The sequence below is a fragment of the Lithobates pipiens genome, unplaced genomic scaffold, assembly GCF_037356315.1.
Source record: "Lithobates pipiens isolate NorthernLeopardFrog02 unplaced genomic scaffold, aLitPip1_a1.2 Scaffold_8, whole genome shotgun sequence".
Lineage (NCBI taxonomy): Eukaryota > Metazoa > Chordata > Amphibia > Anura > Ranidae > Lithobates > Lithobates pipiens.
The window spans coordinates 294,088,475-294,113,703 of record NW_027507903.1 but is presented as its reverse complement, the minus strand read 5'-3'; the positions used below and the strand labels follow the sequence as shown (position 1 = coordinate 294,113,703).

General features: G+C 40.0%; 1 protein-coding gene across 2 annotated transcripts in view; it reads right to left on the bottom strand.

The window, feature by feature from the left end:
- UNC5A (unc-5 netrin receptor A) overlaps nt 1-25,229 on the bottom strand; it is a 572,106-nt gene that overhangs the window by 107,457 nt on the left and 439,420 nt on the right. For both annotated transcript variants that reach the window (XM_077472471.1, XM_077472470.1), the window contains 4 exons: nt 24,867-25,052; nt 22,030-22,305; nt 18,945-19,032; nt 8,340-8,508 (listed from right to left, as the gene is read on the bottom strand). In XM_077472471.1, the coding sequence (XP_077328597.1) occupies nt 8,340-8,508; nt 18,945-19,032; nt 22,030-22,305; nt 24,867-25,052 (719 nt within the window). The remainder of the gene's footprint in view (nt 1-8,339; nt 8,509-18,944; nt 19,033-22,029; nt 22,306-24,866; nt 25,053-25,229) is intronic.

Below are 25,229 nucleotides of genomic sequence, written 5' to 3'. Positions count from 1 at the left end.
AGAATTGACATGACTGTGCCATCTCTGAGCTGCCATCTTAGTCCACATAGTCGATACTAACCCTGGCTGATGTCTGAACAAATTTGGCTGTCCTTCCAGAGAGAAAACCAAGAGGGAGGCACAGTCAAGGGGTGTAAGATGTAGCATGGCCCCTTCCACATAGGTGTGTGTTGGAGTTTGCCTGCTCAGTGGTGAATATGTTTGCTGAACCCCACTGAGATGACACCCGCTGGTCCATAGACAAGACTGGAGGGTCCGATCGGTCCACCAGTGTGAAACATGTTACATGTCAAGATGACTGGTCTGTGTCTGCTCCATTTAGGTAAAGTGGACACAGACAGACCCCATGACTCTGTTTACACCTGACTGCCAAACATATGGGGGACAGTCCCAATCCATCTGTTTTTAGTGGATAGGATCAAATCTGATGTCAGCGGGTGTCAACAGGCACATTTCAGATGACACCCGCTGACATCGGATTTGATCCTATCCACACATTTCAGATGACACCCGTTGGTCCATAGACAAGAGTGGAGGGTCTGATCGGTCTACCAGTGTGAAAGCGGCTCTGGTGTTACATGTCAAGCATGGATTTAACATGGAAAGTCACTCTGATGATGTTAGACCCATTTTAACCTCGTACCTGGATTAATATTCTTAGCAATCATAAATCCTGATTAATATTGTTACAATCCTCTTACATGTGATGTATCTCTCTGTACTACTCGCATTATATCCTTCCAGATTTACTTCATGCAGGCTTAGATTATGTACCAGACGTTTCTCTTTATTTGAGACACATCACCCCTACGAACTTCTTAACAAACTGGCCTAAGGTTGCACTCAATCCATTATTTCTAAAAAAAAAAAAAATGCCAGAACAATAAACATGAAATAACAGCGCTGGAACTGAAAGTACCTACCCTAAAATACATGGCTTGCTGACAGTTATTTTATTAATTTAACATTAGCTGGGGGCACCAAATACCACCGTGCCACCTCTGATGTACAACATCACAAGTAGCTGGCGGCCCATGTCAACCCTCATCAACCTTTATGTCGCACCTGCTGTCTAGACATCATTATCCAACAGCAAGAACACGACATTATGAATGTACCAAGTGCTTGGTACATTTTCTCCATCCTTCAAATCCAACATTTCTTGTGTTTTATAGTTGGCTCAGGCAACCTACATGTGGTTCAATAGCAGCAATCAACCAGGGACCCATGTAATTCGCTAGGAACATCTATATCTTGTCACAGCCTCAAGTCACCTAGTATTATTATGTCACCCTTAGCAGGTATCTTCCAGAAGAAACACGACACACACTCTTACCCAACTCACAGAGACAAGCACTTGTCTTGTGCGTTTAATAGGGAAGCATTCCTTATGTTCAATGGCATTTCTTTTTTACTACAGTATATAGTATCATTATATGAATAAAGAATCGGACTTTTGCATGAAAAGGGTGAGTCAAGCCAAAACTGATATTTAAACTATGTTTGCTGGCCATACACTGTCTTCCCATGTTTTCAAAGGGTCCCCTGTCGATGTCCCTGCCAAATTTTTTCCCACATCTCCAACTTATTACTCCTTGTATAGCATGTAGAGTCTGAGTCTGGGTTCACACTACTGTGAATTGGATGTGGGTTTTTTCCCGCATCCAATTCGCATGTCAGGAGATTGTGACCGGTTCTCTATGGAGCCGGTTTACACATCTCAGGAGTGGCTCCGGGGAAAAATTACACAGGAGTCCTGTGCGTCTTCTGGTCCATTTCAGGTCCAAATTTAGCCCAAAATTTGGGCCTAAAACAGTGATCAGGGAGCTCTGCTGTGAGCCGATCTGCGCTTCAGTGTAAATCCAGCCTCAATCATCTTACAGTATTCTTCAGAATGCTAATTAAATATAAAATTCTGGCTAAACAAATATTGTCTAAATACAACAGTAATATATATTCTTACTTGAATCTTGGTATCCTTTGTGTAGACTATATTGTCAAATGTATTGTGACACCTACCTTTACACACATGAACTTTAATGGTATCCCGTCTTAGTCCGTAGGGTTCAATATTGAGTTGGCCCACCCTTTACAGCTATAACAGCGTCAAGTCTTCTGGGAAGGCTGTCCACAAGGTTTAGAAGTGTATCTATGGGAATGTTTGACCATTCTTCCAGAAGCACCTTTGTGAGGTCAGGCACTGATGTTGGATGAGAAGGCCTTGGATCACAGTCTCCGCTCTAATTCATCTCAAAGGTGTTCTATCAGGTTTAGGTCAGGACTCGGTCAAGTTCCTCCACCCCAAGCTCGCTCATTCATGTTTTTATGGACCTTGCTTAGTGCAATGATCCAAATCATTTGGATGGAGGGGGGATTATGGTGTGGGGTTGTTTTTCAGGGGTTGTGCTTGACCCCTTAGGTACAGTGAAGGGAACTATTAAGGCATCAGCATACCAAGACATTTTGGACAATTTTATGTTTCCAGCTTTGGATGAACAGTTTGGGGATGGCCCCTTCCTGTTCCAATGTGACTGCGCACCAGTACACAAAGCAAGGTCAATAAAGACATGGGTGAGCGAGTTTGGGGTGGAATAACATAACTGGCCTGCACAGAGTCCTGTCCTCAACCCAATAGAAGACCTTTGGGATGAATTAGACAGTGCAAGCCAGGCCTTCTCATACACATCAGTGCCTGACCTCACAAATGCGCTTCTGGAAGAATGGCCAAACCTCCCTACAGACACACTCTTAAACCCTGTGTACAGCCTTCCCAGAACAGTTGAAGCTGTTATAGCTGAAAGGGTGGGCCAACTCAAAATGAAATCCTAATGACTAACTCTGGGATGCCATTAAAGTTCATGTGCATGTAAAGGCAGGCGTCCCAATACTTTTGACAGTTTTGTGTATTTCTTCAAGGTCTGTGTGGTAACTATGAACAAAAATCTTCTCCTTTGTTTGTGTGCAGGAGTTTTCTGCCTGGTGAGTGCTGTTCTTTGTGTAGGGTGCTGGTGCCCAACCTGCATCTCAAGGATCACATGTGGTCCTTTAGTGTTTCAATTGTGGCCCCTGGGCCCCAGCAGTCATTAAAGGGAGCGCTGATTTACATGAACAAAAAATTGTTAAAATACGTTGAAATACAATTTGGGCAAAAAACAGCAAAGAAAAAACAAACAAAACTGACAGACATTCAGATCTTTCCCCACATTATTGAAATCCTTTAAGGCAACGAGAACAGTTCTTTCAATGATCATAGGTGGATCAGTTGAATTTAGCACAGAAAGTCAGGTGCAAATTTTTGGCAATGGCGATTTATAGCATCAGCATCAAAATTGTTGATGTTTATTCATTACAATTGGATTTGTTTAGTTGAAATAAATTAGCTCACTTTTGTTATAATAATTGTTGGCAATAGGATTATGGCTGACCTTGAACTTTATGGCTAGCATTAGGGTAAGGGCTTACGTTAAGAGGAGGGGTTAGGTGTAACTGTTATGTTGGGGTTCATGGGTAGGTTTAGAGGTTCAGTCCAGTTTAAGGGTTATATTTACAGGGAAAGTTGAGGGCAAAATTGTACTTTTTATTTGGCATTAATAGTATTATTTTCTGTGGTAAAGGAGTCTCAAAATATGAAATATGCTATAAGAGTCAGTCGAAAATAATCAGGGTCAGCGAAATTTCACTTATGTTAATCAAATGGTTTGATAAGTTTATACTCCTGCACCAAAATAACCAAGTGAAGATTGGTTATGATATAAGGAGCCTATAAATGGTTTGTTATAAGATAAGACATACTATATGACATTTACTGGTCCTTTAAGAAGGATAGATCTTGAAACTGTGAGTGTCATGTCCTTGTACTATGACCCAAGTTCCTTCAATAAAACACCAAGACAGAAGGTCAATATATCATTACTGGCATACTACGTGAAGTAGTGGAGATATTGTGTTCTCGAAGAATGCCTTCATTGGCAGCCTTCATTGTCATTGTCCCTTCTCTTACAATACATTGATTCTCCAGTGTACAAGTTATATGTGTCTTAGGTATCCCATATAGAGCTCCACTAATCCCTCAAAAATGATGTTGGCAGTTGGCCTTTTTAGGAAGAACAAATCTTTTCAGTGATTGAAATAGTTTTGTTTGTAGTCTTCTAAGATGTTCCCAGGCAAGGTGAAGGGCAAGTTCAACCTTTGTTACCTTACTTAATCGATAAATCCCAGCAGAAACACAGACAGATCATTGTTGTCTGAGGTGCTGTGACAGTAATCAACACAAAGCTGCTCATCTCCTATCACGGAATGTACAACAATTCTGGAGGGTAATTCAAGCAGTTCACCATTTTCTGATCTTTTTCCACTGCCGTAATTCAGCTCTCTTTTTTTTCTACTCATTTTTTTACACAGCCAATACAAAGGCAAAGCTGCCACAAGACCTCTAACCAAAATTGCACAAAACTTAAGTGACCTGAATTAATATACAACAATTTTATTAGCACATCCCTCATAAAAAAATATGTTACAAAACTAAAACATAATATATTTTGGTGCAATAATTATTTTTTTGTTAGGTGGACAAAGGATTGCATTATGGGTAATTTTGGAGATCAAGTGCAAAATGTGCAAATAATTAAAAACATTTACCTGTCAAAAACCTGGGCAATTCAAACTAAGCATATAATAAAAATGCATAAGCAGTGGTTGCTTTGAATAAGAAACACATGTCAAAATGTTCACCCCCTCCCACCTTCCAACCCTCCTTATAAATCTATTATTGTACTGGTTTGAAAATTGTGAGCTGCAGAATATTATGGTAAGATAGGTGATGTGTCACAAGAGCCAGGAGCAATACTTATGCCGCATACACATGATCGGAAATTCGGCCAGCAAAATAATGATGAGAGCTTTTGGTCGGAAAATGCGACTGTGTGTTTGCTCCATCAGACTTTTGCTTGCCAAATTTCCGCCAGCAAAAGATTGAGAGCGGGTTCTCAATTTTTCGGTTTTGATCAGAAATTCCGATTGTCTGTAACAATTCCGACGCGCTCGAAAACAATTTGACTTACAGAAGCATTGAACTTAATTTTGTCGGCTCATCATAGTGTTGTACGTCACCGCGTTCTTGATGGTCGAAAGGTCAGAGAGCTTTTGTGTGACTGTCTGTATGTAAGGCAAGCTTAAGCGGAATTCCATCGGAAAAACCATCCAAGATTATTCTGACAGAAAATCCACTCGTGTGTACGTGGCATTAGAGGGCACCGACTCTGAAATATGCCCCTACCCACCATGACTTAAGTAAATATATAAAATATTTCCTTGCTTTTGTGCCCCCCTCATTAGCTGGTCCAATCAGAATACAGCTACCTGCATCATCGGACACAGGTCAGAGCACTACACAGCTTTCAGCAAAGCAATTTAATCAGCTAGTAATGGAAGGAGACAGATGCGCCAAAAGCCAAGGTAATGTTCAAATGCTTGACAGGACACTTCATTCATGGGTGGAGGGTGGGTGTTCAGATTTTGCACCAATTGTGTGGAAGGGTGTAATGCCGTGTACACACGATCTGACTTTCCGGCAGACTTGGTCCGGCGGACCGGAATCCATTGGGAAATTCGATCGTATGTGGGCTCCAGTGGACTTTTTTTCCCCAAAAGTCAGACGGACCTAGAAATAAAACATGTTTCAAATCTATCCAACGGACTTAAATCCAATGGACTAAAAATTGGGTAAACCGCTCTGTGTGCTAGTCTGAGGGACCACATACGACGCAAGGGCAGCTATTGGCTACTGGCTATTGAACTTCCTTGTTTAGTCCCGTCTTATGTCATCACGTTCAAAATGAATGGACTTTTGAACGAACTTAGTCTGGTCGTGTGTGGCCAAGTCCGTTCGTTCAGAAAGTCCGTTGGACCTCCACCGAAAGTCAGTCGAAAAGTCCGGTCGCGTGTACGCGGCTTTAGATTTTTTATTTTTATTACAATTGGAGTGCTTTTTCTCAGAAAATGGCAACGGAAGTCCTCAAGTTGCAGCTAATTTGTATATTGCTACATCACAGCAAAGATTAACTTTAGTTAACTTAAAAAAAAAAGGAACAAGGGACAGCACTGACTGTATATTTAGCTAGAAGAGTCTGTTGTTCAGTGTTCACTGTTATGCCCGGTAGTGCAGGGCTGGGAATAACAGTGTGTTTAGGGGAGACAATGCATGGGTTAATATGAAGAGCTAAGAGCGGAGGGGACAGTGAGTAAAGTCCGGGGGGGGGGGGGTGGTACTATATAAGAAGGAAGTGGGACTGGGCTGGGGAACAGAAAGTTGTGGAGAAAGAAAGGAGGAGGCAGTTTTTCCCACCTGCTCTCCCTATATGTTGTCTGTGTTTGTTGGCTTACATGTTTTCTTTCTTTCAGGAGCATGGCAGCTGTGGATTGGCGGTGTTCTGTTGGTTTTTGACGGTAGCAGTAAACATATGTGGTGGAATGGGGTGGGAGGCTCATCGGTAGTATGTGCCCCTCTGATGTATTCCAGAGAAAAGTTAGCTGGAATACTGTAATGGAATACTGTAATGGTTGAACTGTGGGAAGTGTGTTGTCTCCGAGCTGAATATCTGCTGGAGGCCTATCGTGTGGAAAAAGGTCCCGCAGTGTATTGGTGGAATATGTGTTGGTGTTCGGGGGTGCCATCAAAGACCAACAAACTGGAGTTAAACAAGTTGTTACGGATGTGATATTTTGGTATATATTTGATATTGGAGTTATTTATATGGTGTGAATAATAAATAGGCTGCTATGGCCATTTATACTACAAAATTAAGGTGTGGTCTCATCATTTTAGAAGGGGTCAGAAATGAGGATGTTGGAGTACAAGTGGTATAGCAGCAAGAGGCAAGTTGGGTACCTTGGAACTACACTGGTCATGGTAGCTGCTGCTTTGGTTGATATCTTTAATCCTCTGCAACCCCCTCAAGTATGTATGGCAAAATCTTCCACAAATTGCATCAGGGTCACTCCTGTGTGCTTCACACCTATCAATATGTGCATTGGCAGTTTAATATCAGTGAGCACCTTTAGGGTGTATTCACACTGGTAAATGCATCCTGTCAAGATCATCAGTGAGAACCCCAGTGGAGATAACTGCGAGTAGGCAATCCCATTGAAAACAGCTTGCAGCTAATCACACCCACTCATAATCTACAAGTAACGATCTCATTCAAACTCACATATGATTGCTGTTTATGTGCTTACATGCGAGTGGGTGAAAATTAGCTGTGAGAGCTGGTAGTTTCCTATTGCTTTTAATGGGGCTGCCCACTCGCAGCTAATTGAGGAAACCCCCCACTAGGGTCCTAGCAGCTGTTCGCAGAGAGGGTGCATTCGCGGTCTTGAATGCACCTTTAGGAGCTTTTTGTTCTCAACAAGTCGGTAGAGAACCCTTTGAGGAGGTGATGTACTACTATTGGTTAAAAAATGCTATGCTACTACTGAATAAATCCCAACATTACGATTTTATCATACTGCGTCATAATTAAATAGAGTACATTTTCAAGTTGAAAAGGTATTGACTATTTCTTTTTAAAATTGGAATTCCCCTTTTGGGATTTCAGAGTAAGCCAGTTTGTAAAAAAATAAAATAAAAATCACTTGCAAAAATCATTGCTTTTCATAAAAGTAAGCAAATAAAGTAAATGTATGACTGAAATAAAAAATAACAATAATCATAATATTCACAATAAACTATATGAAATAGGTACAGCATGTAAATGCAAAAAGGCTTTTTTTTATAACTTCACATCATTAGCCATGTGTCATTTGCATTCTATAAAAAGAGTACAAGTAACATACACATTATGAATGTGCTTAGCACATAAGCTCAGTGGCATATCAACATTGGTTACATTTCTCTATAACATTACAAAAAAAAAAAAAATGTCTGCAACATAGTTTTTTTTTTTTACGGCGTCTCTTGTTCTGTACTTAAAATTATTATATGATTAAATGTAGAACAACTTCAGCTGTACGATTTGTCAGTTCTTGCCAGGAACAATTTTTTGTTTGATGACATTAATAGTACTCCTTGTTTTTATCAATGTTTGAGACTGTTGTGAGCACAGTGCCCTCTGCCTGTGAAATGACAAACAGCAGCCCTCAATCAGCCAGCTAGCGATAACGCGTGCATGTAGGCAGCAGATGGCATGTTTTGCTTATGTGAAGTAATCTCTATCTGTAGAACAGCATATTAAGCTGTATGCATGTGTGGTTTGCTGTCTACCTGTCATCTGCAGAATGCTCACAGCCAGCATCCCTCATAAGACTGTCACTGGTTAGATTCTGCAGCTGTCTGTGTGGCTTACCTCCCAGCTGCCTTCGCAGGACTGCTTCTTTAAACGGACAGTCCAGTTCTCAGGGCTGGGCTCCAGGCAGTGGTCCATTGAAATGATGACAGGTTGGGTAAGCACAACTCCAGGGGGCCCACAGCTGACGATAGGACCCAGAAGTGTCTGGCAGCCAGCTAGGGGTAACCTCAAAATTAGAAAGGAAAGGTAGAAGATGTGAGATGCAAGTACGGACAGAAGCATATATTAGTAAGTTAAATCATACACTTGATGGAAAATTAACAATATAGGATCTAGTTCACACTTGTAATTAGCATAAAGACAGTGGATCATGCAACTCTTGGATCTATGGAAATAAATGAAACTATTCACACAATACTGTCATGTACGCAACATTTTCACATCATCACATCACATTACATTCACAATTATGACATTTCGCATTCAAGGTCACACAGATCAAGGGTATGATCTGGTATAAGAAAAAGTGATACCCAAAGCAGGTCATACAACAGCTTTTGGTATGATTTATTTGTTTGGTATGATTTATTTAGGCAGCAATTGAATTTGGTAAATAAGTTTGTATTAATTAATTAATTATATAGTTCTGACATCCTGATCTATATATAGTTCCGACACACTGAAGCACTGTGGGATTAGCTGAAAGTATAGTTCAAATGTTAGCAGCGTGACTGTCTTCTAGTTGGAGTTTGGGGAAGCTTTTTTCCTATGAGACCCTATCATATACAATATATGAATATAATAAATCAATATTCATGTAGACTGATTGACCTACCCTTGGACAATAAAATAAACTAAAATAGATTAGCATATCCCAAATCTGATACATTCTTAAGAGTCGTACACACGATCGGATTTTCCGCAGACATATCACCAGAGGGCGTGTGCCGTGAACACATACAAACGGTACACAATTGTCGGCCAACAAACACGAACGTAGTGACGTACTACATAAAATTTCAGCTCTTGAGCATCACCCTTTGGACACCTTCTGCTAATGTTGTGTTGAATTGATTCCGAGCATGCGTGTTTGCACTTTGGACTTTTGTGTGACGGGCTTGTGTACACACAAGACGAAAATCTGACAACAGACCATTGTCCGCCAAAAACTGACTAGCCTGCCATCCAACATTTGTCTGATGGAGTGTACTAACAGTCGGATTTTAGGCAAACAGTCTGTCATCACACAATTCCTGGACGAAAATCCGATGTGTATATGAGGCTTTAGTCCATAATAGAGAGTTGACCCCAATCTCTCCGGTATCTGAAAAAACAACTCCACTAAGCACTGCTTGCATCTAAAATTGGCATGAAATATAGCATGTTAAGGCTTCAACCTTTTGTGGTGTAAAATACCTACCATATACACAGTCCCCTGGCTCCAGAGGTCAGGTATGCATGGAAATATTCAACTTGTATTTGGCTTTTAGCTTGTCAAAATTGAAAGAAAGCAGCTCCAAGGATGCAATAAAAACTTTCGGTGTTATGTATGAAATCATCATTATGGAGTTGACTAGGAAGATGGGATGTTTAGGTTGCTACACTGGAAGCCTGATCCCAGCAAACACATGGGATGCTGGGTTTCAGGCAACACCCGCTCTTTGCTCTAACCTGACTATGAGCTGTGTAGAGTACATTGGGTGGACATTGTCATATGAAAAAAGTAGGCCACCCTATGAAAATTTTTGACTTTTTCAACATATTTGAACAAGCTAACATGACATCTTAATTTAGTTTAAAATACTGACTACAGAGAAAGGTGATATTCTCGCACAAGTGACACATAATATTGATATAATTTTTGTTAATTTAAATAATGAAAATTAATATATTATATGTGTCATATAGAAAAAGTAAGTACACTCCTACATTTACCATCTCTTCAAATCCATGAAATCAGAGTCCAGTGGTCCAGATTATGTGCCAATGATTAGAGCCTCCTTGGGAAGTATTCAGATGTAACCCATCTTATCTTAATTTGAAAACTATAGTTTGACTGTAATCAGGTAAACACTGGGCCTTCTGGAACAATGTGTGTAAGACAGACCAATAAAAGATAGAGTTGTTTGGTCACAGTATCAGTAGACATGGTTACATCAAACTAGAAACAGTATTTCAGGAAAAGAACATCATAATAACTGTGAAGGATGGTGGTGGTAATGTTAAGGTTTAGGGTTGCTTTGTTTCTTCAGGGCATGGATAGCTTGCAGTTATTGAGTCAACTACACATTCTGCATCGTATCAAAGTGTGCTATTAAGAATGTGAGACTATATGTCAAAAAGTTGAAGTTGAACTAGAGATGAGTCTTCAACACAAAAATTTTCAAAAGCACACTAGCAAATCCACCAAGGAATGGCTTATTTTGAAGAAATAGAGGGTTATGGACTGCCCTAGTCAAAGCCCTGATTCTATTGCCATTAGCATTTTGTGTAGGGATTTTAACATGGGCAGTTCATGCAAGGAAACCCACAAACATCTTGCACCTGAAGGAATTTTACATGGAAAAGTGGTCAAAGATTTCACAGAGTCGATGTCAGAGAGGACAAAATGCCTGTAAGCCCTTGTACACACGGTCGGAGATTCCGACGGAATGTGTCCTATCGGACCGTTTTGTCGGATAATCCGACTGTGTGTGGTCTCCATCGGACTGTTTCCGTCGGAATATTCGACGGACCAAGTTTTCCAACTTGTCCGTAAAATTTTCCGACAAAATGCTCTGATCGGACATACTCCGATCATGTGTAGCCTACTCCGACGGACAAAGTGCCACGCATGCTCAGATCCAATTCCTAGAACAAAGCTATTGGCTACTAGCCTGAACGTAGTCCCGTCATAACGAAATAACGTCATCACGTTATGTACAATCCTTTTTTTCCGACAACTTTGTCCGACCGTGTGTATGCAACAGTTTCGGACAATATCCGTCTGGCAAAATCCAATGGATTTGGTTGTCAGAATGTCCGACCGTGTGTACAAGGGCTAAGAAGCCATTTATGCTAAAGGGGACTATACCAGCTTTTGATGCAATGGGTGTACTTACCTTTACTACAGTACGCCATAACTCCTATTTATTTTTTGGTTGAATAAATTATTAAAAAGGCGATTTTGTCTGTGTTCTTAATCAAGGATATCACCTTTATCTGCAGGCACTGAATAAAGATAATTTTGAATAGGAACTTTGAATATAGATCTATTGTTTGCTGGTTCAAATATCTTGAAAAAGTCAGAAATTTCCACGGCATACTAGATGTTTTCACATTGCTGTATTATCAAATGTTTGGGAATGTCAGTTGCATCATAATTACTCTTTAGGTCCCTTTCACACAGGCTTTAATAGGTCTGCCTGTCAGATCAATCCCCCGCTGAGCAAAGCGGAGTCCATCAGGTGGATCGCCCATATGTAAAGGGACCCTTAAACAGGTATACAAGAAGCAAATTAAATATCCAACTAATATGTTACTTTGATTCTGAGCAAATCTAGAACTACCCCCTTCCCCTAGTGTAAAGCCTTCGAGATACCCACATGCATTGTGCGTATATATAAAACGCGTGTATATGTGTGTGTGTATATATATATATATATATATATAATATATTATGTAGGGGAACTATTTATTTTATTAGCATTAACCACGCCGTCTGTCCATGTATTTTAGCAGTGATAAACTATCACTGCTTAATAAACTGACACCTCTGTGTTTCCGAGAATTTCTGGTACTGTAATCTCGTAAAGTCTCATGGGATTCCAGTATCAGGGCCGTTCTCCACCGTTTGTAGATCACTTCACTCCTCCATAGGAGAAGCGATCTACAAAGCTTCATAAACTGGCATCCAGAGGAGAACGATCTCCTCTGAGAATGCCGGAGAATGAAGCAGTGAAATTTTTTGACTGCTTCATAAACAGACACCTCAGTTTGCTTACATTTGCAAATGTGTGCAAACTAAACTCCTGTTTTTAATGCATACTGTTAGACAGGATAATTCGGTTGGTTGCAGACTGGTCAGTAAATTGAGCAAGGAATTTTCTTTGGATTTATTAGACATGGTTTTTTTTTTGCCTTTAAAGGAAAACCATATAAAACTAAAATCCAATTTTTCTTTATGGGGACTTTTTCATATTGGGTGTATTCAACATGCAAAGAACAATGTGCAAAGTGCAGTAAGTCATAGCCACCAGTGAGCAATCACCTTTCCTTGAACTGACTTGAGGAAAGCAAAAGATAATTGCTTTCTCTGGGCTAATGTACATTTCACATCATAACTGCTCTTTGCACTGTTTTATTGAATAAATCCATTAGTGCAAAAAGCAGTGGTGTAGAGTAACTATGACAACCAGTTAAATCAGCTTGCAGCATATTAGGCTTCATGTGCATTAGCTATTTTCTAACTGGCTATATGCATTACAGATGACCATATCTCTTTGAAGTATGTTATTAAATTAATTTACTTGTTTGAAATTAGTGAAAGTAATTGGTATTAAATGTTACATTGACCGAATTCCTTGTTTCACAGCCTTATTTAACCTGTAAAAAATTCCAGACTAAACAAATACGTATACAAACCCTATTAGAAGAATGTCTTAGATCTCCTGATATCACCTGCTAACAATTTTTGTCTCAGTTTTCTAAAGTTGAGGACCACTAACATGCAAATTAGTGTCCACCCTGGTATATAATTGTGAATCAGTATTGTGTGGAAACAATGCTATGTCTGTACGCTTCTCTGCCACTGTCAACCATGGACACGCTGAAGAGAAGTGGCTGTACAGTTCTCCACAGTCCAAAGTCTTTAAATTCTTCTATGCGTGTGATGGGACTGTGAGAGGCATAGGATTCCATGAGTAAGGTAACGCTGAAATTATAGTTTTACTTACTTACTACAGTGATTTACAGCATCCCGGTTGGCCCTCTGGAAATCAGGTTTGCATAATTAAAATGAGCCAAGCCGGCCTATTGTAAGTATGCAAAATATATCATTTCTGGACTTCAACTTTAACTTCTTTTGACCTTGCAAAGCCAGAATGCCTCTACAGTTTTAAAAACATTCTGTGACTTGCCAGTGATTGGTGGATGTCTCTTGAAGGAGATTGCTACATGTAGCACATGTCTTCCAGCCAATTAAGAGTTTGCAAAATATATAAGTAACGCTTTGTAAAGAGTGTTGTGGAGTGCTCTGATAGCTTTCATAATTTTTGCTCCTGTTCTGTTTCTCCTCTGACAAGGCATATTACTCCAGCCATATTATCACTTATCTTGAACAAATAATCCCTACCAGCCTTGGAAGAAGTCTGCTAGCACTTCATGAGTGGTAGGTGTTCCCCAAAATGTTCTGTGAGGTCTAACATCATCTATGAGGTAGGGACTTAATGCTTCTAAGGTGACATAATGTGGAGTCACTGGACAATTAAATAGAAAGATAAGGAACATTTAAATTTTAGTTCTGCAACAGGTGCCATGTGTAAGCTTGAAGTTATCCAAGTTATTTACGTTAAAGACTCTATAGTGCACTGTGGAGACACAGAGAGAGGACATAAGTGAGCTGCAACAATGAACTAGAAGTCAGATAGCAACACATGTTAACTTACAAGTGAACAATTTATGACTGTTATCTGAAAAAGAGCTTCCCAATTGGCAGTAAGGATTCTGGTCATGTAGATAGACATGAAAAGGGGATCCTTATAGGAAAGACCCAGAGAAGTTAAACAGATGAGGTGAGTGCTTGCCATTCAGGGCAAAGTGACAAAGAATCTTAAAAGCCCATTCCCCAACCCATTAATACTCACCATTGATTTGTTGCCCCGTTAAAACCTAGCAATACATCTAGTGCTTTTCTGGGTTTAATGATGCTTTTGACCTCTCCAGGATGCACTGATCAGGTCTGACTTGCCAATAGGCAAGCCTGAACACTGTTATAAGAAGAAGGACCTAATTACCCTGTGTAAGCTCCAATGACATTGAACATACAGTGGTGTGAAAAAGTGTTTGCCCCCTTCCTCATTTCCTGTTCCTTTGCATGTTTGTCACACTTAAGTGTTTCGGAACATCAAACCAATTTAAACAATAGTCAAGGACAACACAAGTAAACACAAAATGCAATTTGTAAATGAAGGTGTTTATTATTAAAGGTGAAAAAAAATCCAAACCATCATGGCCCTGTGTGAAAAAGTGATTGCCCCCTAAACCTAATAACTGGTTGGGCCAACGTTAGCAGCAACAACTGCAACCAAGCGTTTGCGATAACGTGCAATGAGGCTTTTACAGCGTCCTGGAGGAATTTTGGCCCACTCATCTTTGCAGAATTGTCCTAATTCAGTTACATTAGAGGGTTTTCGAGCATGAACGGCCTTTTTAAGGTCATACCACAACATCTCAATAGGATTCAGGTCAGGACTTTGGCTAGGCCACTCCAAAGTCTTCATTTTGTTTTTCTTCAGCCATTCGGTGGTGGACTTGCTGGTGTGTTTAGGATCATTGTCCTGCTGCAGAACCCAAGTTCGTTTCAGCTTGAGTACACGAACAGATGGTCGGACATTCTCCTTCAGGATCTCTTGGTAGACAGCAGAATTCATAGTTCCTTTTATCACGGCAAGTCTTCCAGGTCCTGAAGCAGCAAAACAGCCCCAGACCATCACACTACCACCACCATATTTTACTGTTGGTATAATGTTCTTTTTATGAAATGCAGTGTTCCTTCTACGCCAGATATACTTGGACACACACCTTCCAAAGAGTTCCACTTTTGTCTCATCGGTCCACAGAATGTTGTCCCAAAAGTCTTGGGGATCATCAAGATGTGTTGTGGAGAAATTGAGACGAGCTTTGATGTTATTTTTGCTCAGCAGTGGTTTTCTCCTTGGAACTCTGCCATGCAGGCCATTTTTGCCCAGTCTTCTCCTGATGGTGGAGGCATGAACGCTGACCTTAACTGAGGCAAGTGAGGCCTGCAGTTCCTTGGACGTTGTTGTGGGGTCTTTTGTGACCTCTTGGATGAGTCGTCGCTGCGCTCTTGGGGTAATTTTGGGCGGCCGGCCACTCCTGGGAAGGTTCACCACTGTTCCATGTCTTCGCCATTTGTGGATAATGGCTCTCACTGTGGTTCGCTGGATTCCCAAAGCTTTGGAAATGGCTTTATAACCCTTTCCAGACTGATAGATCTCAATTACTTTCTTTCTCAATTGTTCCTGAATTTCTTTGGGTCTCGGCATGATGTGTAGCTTTTAAGGATCTTCTGGTGGACCTTACTGTGTCAAGCAGCTCCTATTTAAGTGATGCCTTGATTGTGAACAGGTGTGGCAATAATCAGGCCTGGGTGTGGCTAGAGAAATTGAACTCATGTGTGGACAACCACAGTTATAGTATGTTTTAACAAGGGGGGCAATCACTTTTTCACACAGGGCCATGATGGTTTGGATTTTTTTTCACCTTTAATAATAAACACCTTCATTTACAAATTGCATTTTGTGTTTACTTGTGTTGTCCTTGACTATTGTTTAAATTGGTTTGATGTTCCGAAACACTTAAGTGTGACAAACATGCAAAGGAACAGGAAATGAGGAAGGGGGCAAACACTTTTTCACACCACTGTAAAGCTTACACAGGATTTGACTCCCAGCTCTGACCGAGGAACAGAGCAGTGGAGGAGAGCAGTAATGGTGAGTATAAGTAGATTGAGGGTGCGCCTTCAAAAGACTTTGACACTTTTCCCTGGATGGGCAAAGTGGCAAATGCTTTTAAAAGACAGGTGAAACCTATGGCTCTAAGCTGTGGGCATTATCGTGATACAAAGTCACAATGCACCTTGAAGAAAAGGGGAGAGGGGGATTTCATATGACTGAGGGTGTGGTTTCCATCATCCCTTGTTAAAATCTCACAAATTAAACTGAAGTACTAAAGTAAACTAAATCTCCTTTATTAATTCTGCCAATATGATTTTTCAAAAGTATACTCTGAAGCCCCTAGTTTCCTTGGTAAGGGCATTGTTGTATATATAACTTCTAGTTTCCCCCACAAAGGTGATGTCCCTGTTTAGCGGGGCAGCTCCTTGTGTGCTGTGGTTGGAAGTTTTCAGCGTTGACTCCATGAATGGCATTCATGGATAAGCACTTTGACCAAAAGAAAAACACTGTGTAAGTTGCTTGTGGTATACAATATAAAAAAAGATACATGATTTGTGCAATGTTTTTTTTTAAAAAAAAGAAAGGCTGTTTATGTTAGAGAGTAGTATACAATCCTTGAAGAAGACATTCGTTGAGTTTGTTGAAATGCGTTGGATTTCCTCAGCTCCTAAAGCCATGAGATGTGTGGCATATGGTGTTGGTGTATAATAACGTTTAGCTGGGGGATACCGTTTTTTTATTCTGCTTGCTATATGAGATCATGTGCAGTCAAAGTTCATACTTAGGCACTGAGCCATGACATGTATAATATGTGGAACTATATAAATGTATCTCTCTTTTAAAAATATATTTAGAAAAAACAAATAAAGGATGTTTTTTTTTAACATTGCATTTTGTCTACACATTGATTGCCTTATAACATCCCATTAAATAGAGGTGCTTTAGTTTGTGTGAGTCACAATGCACCTTTGGACATCTGTGTCAATGTACAGTATCGCGCAAAAGTGAGTACACCCCTCACATTTTTGTAAATATTTTATTATATCTTTTCATGTGACAACACTGAAGAAATGACACTTTGCTACAATGTAAAGTAGTGAGTGTACAGCTTGTAAATAGTGTAAATTGTCTGTCCCCTCAAAATAACTCAACACACAGCCATTAATATCTAAACTACTGGCAACAAAAGTGAGTACGCCCCTAACTGAAAATGTCTAAATTGGCCCAAAGTATCAATATTTTGTGTGGCCACCATTTTTTTTCAGCACTGTCTTCCCCCTCTTGGGCATGGAGTTCACCAGACCTTTACAGGCTTCCACTGGTGCCCTCTTCCACTCCTCCATGACAAAATCACGGAGCTGGTGGATGTTAGAGACCTTGCACTTCCTCCACCTTCCCTTTGAGGGTGCCCCACAGATGCTCGATAGGGTTTAGGTCTGGAGACATGCTTGGCCAGTCCATCATCTTTACCCTCAGCTTCTTTAGCAAGGCAGTGCTCATCTTGGAGGTGTATTTGGGGTCGTTATCATGTTGGAATACTGCCCTGCGGCCCAGTCTCCAAAGGGAGGGGATCATGCTCTGCTTCAGTATGTCACAGTACATATTGAAATTTATGGTTCGCTCAATGAACTGTAGCTTACCAGTGACTGCAGCACTCATGCAGCCCCAGACCATGACACTCCCACCACCATGCTTGACTGGAGGCAAGACACACTTGTCTTTGTACTCTTCACCTGGTTGCCGCCACACATGCTTGCCACCATTTAAACCAAAAAAGTTTATCTTGGTCTCATCAGACCACAGCACATTGTTCCAGTAATCCATGTCTTTAATCTGCTTGTCTTCAGGAAACTGTTTGCAGGCTTTCTTGTGCATCATCTTTAGAAGAGGCTTCCTTCTGACATGACAGCCATGCAGACCAATTTGATGCAGTATGCAGCGTATGGTCTGAGCACTGACAGGCTGACCCCCCGACCCCTTCAACCTCTGCAGCAATGCTGGCAGCAATCATATGTCTATTTCCCAAAGGTAACCTCTGGATATGACGCTGAGCACGTGCACTCAACTTCTTTGGTTGACCATGGCGAGGCCTGTTCTGAGTGGAACCTGTCCTGGTAAACCGCTGTATGGTCTTGGCCACAATGCTGTAGCTCAGTTTGAGGGTCTTGGCAATCTTCTCTGTAGCCCAGGCCATCTTTATTTAGAGCAACAACTCTTTTTCTCAGATACTCAGAGAGTTCTTTGCCATGAGTTGACATGTTGAACTTCCAGTGACCAGTGTGAGAGAGTGAGAGTGATAACACCAAATTTAACACACCTGCTCCCCATTCACACCTGAGACCTAACGAGTCACATGACACCGGGGAGGGAAAATGCCTAATTGGGCCCAATTTGGACATTTTCACTTAGGGGTGTACTCACTTTTGTTGCCAGCGGTTTAGACATTAATATCTGTGTGTTGAGTTGTTTTGAGGGAACAGCAAATTTACACTGTTATACAAGTTGTACACTCACTACTTTACATTATAGCAAAGTGTAATTTATTCAATGTTGTAACATGATAATATAGAATAAAATATTTACAAAAATGTGATGGGTGTACTCACTTTTGTAAGATACTGTAGATGTACAAAAGTCAATGTGAAATGTACCTGTGGAAAATGTAGTCCGCTTAGATGCAAAGAGTGCTTAGCAGAGTTCTTTCCTAAAGCTGATTTCAGTTTTTTTTTTAAAGCATTAATAGCATTCAACTATCTGCATAGAAGAAAAAGAAAAGCTGGATTTTCTCTACTTCCTAGGGAAATATAGAAGAAATTCAGAATGCTGCCAGGGGCAATGTAAGAGGTATGTTTGATAGAAGAGATTATATTTGGATACAGTAACATAGCTGATTCTATTTTTGATTTGATTTCAAAAACTTAAGCCAAAGTATGGTAAACATTTTTTTCTGTTACAAATGAATTCTAAAACATCTTTAGGGACCTACCTCATATCCTCCTGTTTGTGAAGTGTCAGGTAGATTTCATAGATTTTTCCACGAGGAATGGCATCTGGAGGTATAAGCAGGCTAAGGCCTGAGGTAAAATAGACAGACTAGCTCTAATGCATTGCCATATGTACAGTTTTGCACATATGCTGTATTTGACAATGAATACAGATAATGAAAAATGATGCACTTTAGAACTCTTTAAAGCACATGTGTACTAGTAAATTAAAAGATAACATAATTGAAAATGAAACAATGTGATGCTCTTTAAATATTCATATCTATTTCTCAGCAAATGATAAAATACTGAACGCGTATTGAACTGTATATAAAGCCAAATATTTTCTACGTTTCGGAATAGCGTGGAAGGGCTTTTTTCAGTTATTTTTTTATTGATGTCTGTTTCACTGCTGGAGATATTCACCCTCCCTATTTTTCCTGACCACCGTCACATAAAAAGAGGTCTAATGGTGAAACCTGCAAGTGCTATAACTGGAGGTAAAACAAAGCATTTCCAGGTTCCTACTTCCTGCCAAACGTCACCTACATGGCCACCACAAGTAGGTATCGTGCTGTGCTGTAATGCTGGATTATTGCTCTGATTTTCCTAAATCAATGGAGGGCAAGTCGGTCAGCACACATGGACCTCAGATACAGTAGAAACATGGTAATGTGGTCATAAGTGTCCATTATCTCTTTGCACATACAGGCATTCCTGCAATTTTTACCATTTGCAATGTTTAAAATGTATTAACAAAATTCACAAATGTTTCCTTCTGTACATTGTAAAAACACGATATTTTTAGATTACAGTGGCCACAGCTAAATTTAGTAATGATTTAATTATCTTTGCTAAATACCAGTCTTTACCGAATTGCCAAATTTCCTACATAGCAACATTTTGAATCTCTACAATACTACAGACACTGCTTGTCTTTGCTGTCCTGGAGGTATGTGAAGACAATCCTTCTCAATGTCCTTCCCAAGTACATTGATTTCAACCCATTACCTTCATCACTGACCTAAACATATGTCATAACGATCTTCACTTACTGGCTCAGAGTTTGGTTGCTTTGGTGCATAATGTAAGAGGGTCAGCATATAGATCAGTTCATTACTATACGAGGTGTGTCTACTAATCACTTCAATACCAGGCACTTTCCCCCCTTCCTGCTCAAGCCAATTTTCAGCTTTCAACGCTGCCACTTTTTAAATGACAATTGCGTGGTCATGCAACACTGTACCCAAATTACATTTTTTATTATTTTGTTCTCAAAAATAAAGCTTTCTTTTAGTGGTATTTGATCACCTCTGGAGTTTTTATTTTCTGTTAAACAAAAAAAGTTGAAAAAAAAGTTATATGCACTAATAGGTGGCACTGATGGGCATTCATAGGCGGCACTGATGAACACTCATAGGTGGCAGTGATGGGCACTGATAGGTGACACTGGTGGACACTGAAAGGCTGCACTGATGGGTACTTATGGGTGGCACTGATGGGCACTGATAGGTGACACTGGGCACTGGTAGGTAATGGCACTAATGGGTGGAACTGATGGGCATCACTGTAAAGGGGCACTGATGTGAACTGATTGGCATAATTTTTTGGCACAGATTTGCATAATTTTTGGGCACAGATTGGCATCCCTGGTGGCCATGGGTGGCATACCTGGTGGTCATCAGTGGTGGTCATTCCTGGTGGTCCTGGTGGCCTTCCTGGTGGTCCTGGGTGGGCATCCATGGGGGGGGGCTGCACTGATAATCAATCAGCGCAGACCTCCCTTGTAAGGAGAGCAGCGGATCGCGAGTGAGGAAAAGCCAATACATGGCTCTTCCTATTTACACCATGATCAGCTGTGATTGGACACAGCTGGTCATATGGTAAAGAGACTCTTTACAGAGATTGGTGTGTCAGACTGACATGCCACACCACAGTTCACCGCGCTGAGCATCGCCGTGGGTGTGCGCGCCGCCTGTTAATCCTGAATATATGACGTCCAGTCAGGATAAGGGAACCACCGCCTGCCCATCATTTTGCTATAGGCCGGGGAGAAGTGGTTAAATAATGAGACTGTGATCCCACCTAGTAAACAAAGCAGTCAGAACCAGTTATAACTGCATGCGTGGTGACCTTGAACATGTTTGAACCTGCATGACAAGCAGCAACACTCTATGACGTTCAGTTGATTGTGAGTCACCATTTTGTTTTGTTGTGTTTTCTGTAGTGTGCCGAAACAAAATGCTAATTTTAAAAGTTGAACAACGTGTCAATTTGAAATTTTGAAGTTTTTAAATGCTTACTATAGCTTATGGGAATGACGGCCTGTCTTATGCACGTGTGTTTGAGTGGCACAAAAGATTCAGCGAGGGACGTGAGGATGAATTCCCAAAAGTTAAACCAGTGCTTAAAGGGACACATTTTGAGTCAGTTGATGCGGTAAAGATGAAAACCACAGATGTGTTTAAACAGCTGACAGAAATTGATTTTCTCCATGCCATTGACCAGTAGAAAACAAGACTGCAGCAATGTATTAGTACAAATGGGGGAATATATTGAAAGGGACAAGCATTACATTTGTAATGCATATAAATAAAGGTGAGTTATTTATTCAGTCTCGTTATTTAGTAGACACACCTCGTAATGGCCATAGATGTCTGTACCTGCTGTTGAGTTTACTTGTAGAACATGCACCTGAATGTAGTTGGTTGGTTTCCATCTGAATGCATTGAAAATCCCATTCCAAGCAATAGTCTTAAAATGCACAAAGGGTGCATTGTGTAGAAATGTCATATGCATCAGGGCATGGCAACTCCAGTAACTTGCTTTCTTGATTTGTTTTAATAAGATAGGTTGAATCCCAAATACCAAACACAAAGAAAGAGCAAGTTTACATTAACTATGTGAGATATAATTCACACAAAAGAACGCTCATTTTTAAAAGCAGACCACATTTTTGAGGCAGTGTTGCATTGCTGATTCCTTTCTAACCAGTATAGCAGGGCATCCAGTCTGAATTCTTAGTAGAAAGATTTTCTCTGTGCCAGCTTTGAGAGTGGTGGGGAAAACAACTAGTCTAGAACATACCTGTATTTGGGATCTTTAGACGCCCTCCTAGAAAGTTGAAGGTTCCATATGCCATATTGTTGGATCCACGAGGCAGAGTGCGGAAATAGGTCTGGGTGGAGAGACGTGGCAAAGTGTGGCTATGCTCCCTTGGTATACCTGGTCCCATAGGTGGCAAAAGATGTCCATTTGTTAGCTGAAATTTATTCCCACCATCTTGACGTAGGCATAAGGATCCTTGGTAGGTCATTGTGGCTGTGCTAAGATCTGGCTGAATGGTTAACAAGTGAGCCTGACCTAATAAAGAAAAAACTAAGTCAAGTTTTCTGTTCTTTAAATACAGCTGTTATAAAGAAATATGATAACCCAATTTAACTGTACCACTTCAGATCATGTAGTGTCAGTAGCTATGCCTAGTGATGTAACTAGATCAGTGAAGGACTGCTAACCTTTGGATTAGGGGGCAAACACAACCAAATGGACCATTCATGGTAGGGACACATTTCTGTGGGTTAAAAAAAAATGAGTACCATGGTGCCACGGTGATTGGTGGTCATAGTAAAAGTCAAGTTTTTCTAAAGGATTTTATACAACTTTTCATATTTTCAAACATCAGTTTCCTTTGTACTCTTGGCATTTGGTCAATTGACATCTCAGAACTGCAATGAAGTATCTCCACATACTTTAATTTTACTGGTCACCTAGTCCACCCCAAACTAAATAGACCTATTTTGGACCTAGCTCAACATATGGGTCTTCTCCTAACAAAAAATCCCATCCTCTATAACACTCTATAACAACTGATACATCAAATATTCCCAACCCTTGCAACTCTTCAGTAGAGGTTCCCTGTTCCAGGTGTATAATGTATGGATAAGACTCTGCTTGTCACAATCGTGGCCACTCTGCACTGCGAGGAAGTGTCATTTAGAATTCTTTACACGGCACATGGTTCAGACCACATTTAAATATTTTGAGCATGTGTAAATAGTGGAGCATTCTCTATCCACAAATACCACTAACTTTTTTTACTCCAGGTCCATAGACAGAATAACCTGATCTTCCACCCCTTTGGTTTCCACGCATGTCTTTAATCACAGATATTTATCTATAGGGAGGAAATGCAAGCCCCCATGAGCTGAGGCAAATGAGACAAGGCAATCTGTGGAACCTATTCTTACACCTTAGGCTATGATGTTATTTTACGCTGTGATCATTTACATTAGTTCTTCTACGTTTTAGAACATTAAGAACAGTGCTTTTTTTTTAAACAGAAGAAGGGGAAAATAAGGCTCTTGTTCATAACAAATTATAAAATAAGTGGGGACTATTGTAGACACTACAGACAAAGGAGACTCCAAGAACAGAAGTGTAAAATATTATTACTTTATTACATATCAAAATAAAATAAAATTACTAAAATAGATGGCTTGTATAAATATAAATTCTTTTAAACATTACAATTACTTTTAAATATTTATTTATATCAAGTTCATATTTAATTGGCAACCTAGTGAGGTTTGCACCACTGGTATATGCACATTGGTAATTTATTAGGCTTGCACTATTGGTATATGCACTTTTATTATTCACTATAGAGGCACATACCTAACAAGTGAACAGGGTCTGTTGCCTTTCATTATATAGGTAGCACTATTTACCCTTTTACTTGCACTATTATCATTCTAGTCCCCTATTGGTGACCTAGCAGGGTAGGCTGCACACCTTATTTCCCCTTTGGCCTAAGCGCGGATACATTATTTTATTTAACAAATATAAAGACAGCTCAAGAATGTAGCTGCCAAAACCTTGACCAAAAAGCAGTAATTAAATGAGGCATCTAATGCGTTTTCGAAAGTAGGGATTTGGATTCTTCTTCAGGGATGCCAATATAACAGGTACAAAGGTATTCTACATTTGTAGAATGTTGGATGTTTCATTTAATTACTGCTTTTTGGTCAAGGATTTGGCAGCTACATTCTTGAGCTGTCTTTATATTTGTACAAGCCATCTATTTTAGCAATTTTATTTTGATATGTAATAAAGTAATACTATTTTACACTTATGTTCTTAGAGCCACCTTTGTCTGTAGCGCTTACAATAATCCCCACTTATGGGTATTTTGTTTCTGTTTAGACTGGGATGATGACACTCTTACAGCTCTCTACTGTATATTCTTAACAAATAATCAAATGTTTGCCATCTATTTCTGACATGGTAACAGATTTTTGATTCTGCAACGATTTAAATAACAAATGGCAGCATTTTTCTGCTAAGTTAATCAATTCTGTATAATAATTGGGGTTCCAACTACACCATCACACAAGCATAAAGAAGAGAGGGTGGCATGTAGTGTTTTCTGAAGTGGATTGCTGTCTTCCACCAATATATTTTTAGAGGAAACCAGTTTTATTGATAGCTTTAATGAAATGATGCAAAATTCCTGAGCTTATCTTAGAAAAAGATGCTGACATTTTTATTAACAAAAGTCACAGCACTGAAAACCCCATATAATAATAAAACCGTGTGTTGCACAAAACATATTTTATATATAGGTTTAGAACATATTTTTAATGAGACATTTATTTAAACACTGGAGGAAATTAGTGTAACTCCATCCTAAATAAGTCAAAATGAGTTTTTAAAGGGCTATTAGCATCTAAGCTAATTCTAGGCAGCCAGCCAATGATCGCTTATGATTTTTGTCTGTTTTCCCCTAATGATATCCTGCTCTGGCATTACAATCACGGAGTGTCTGTTACTACTGCGCATACATACTGCTTTTACGCAACTAACAAATGTCCCTAATAACAACAGAATACATTTTGAAGATGCTGTATTATCCTGAGGGGCCTCACCTGCTTTGCCAGGCTTGAGGCTGACAGGCTGGAACGCAGCTGTTAGAATGGAGGAATCAGCCACATCGGCATCCAGACCTTCTTTCCTACGCCAGCACACCAATATCACAGCTAGCAGCAGCACCAAGAAAACTGCCACTGCCACCACTCCCACGTATAGGGCAACGTCCTCGGGAGCGCCCACAGCTGCAGCACCCAAAGGAATAAAAATAAGACAACATGAATTATTTTGTAGGAGACATATTAACCCATTTAGACACATTAATGTAAAATTAGCATGCATACATTTACATATTGTACTGTAATACTGTAAATTATTATTATTATTTTTTTTTTAGAAAACATGCAGAGGTTAATTTAATC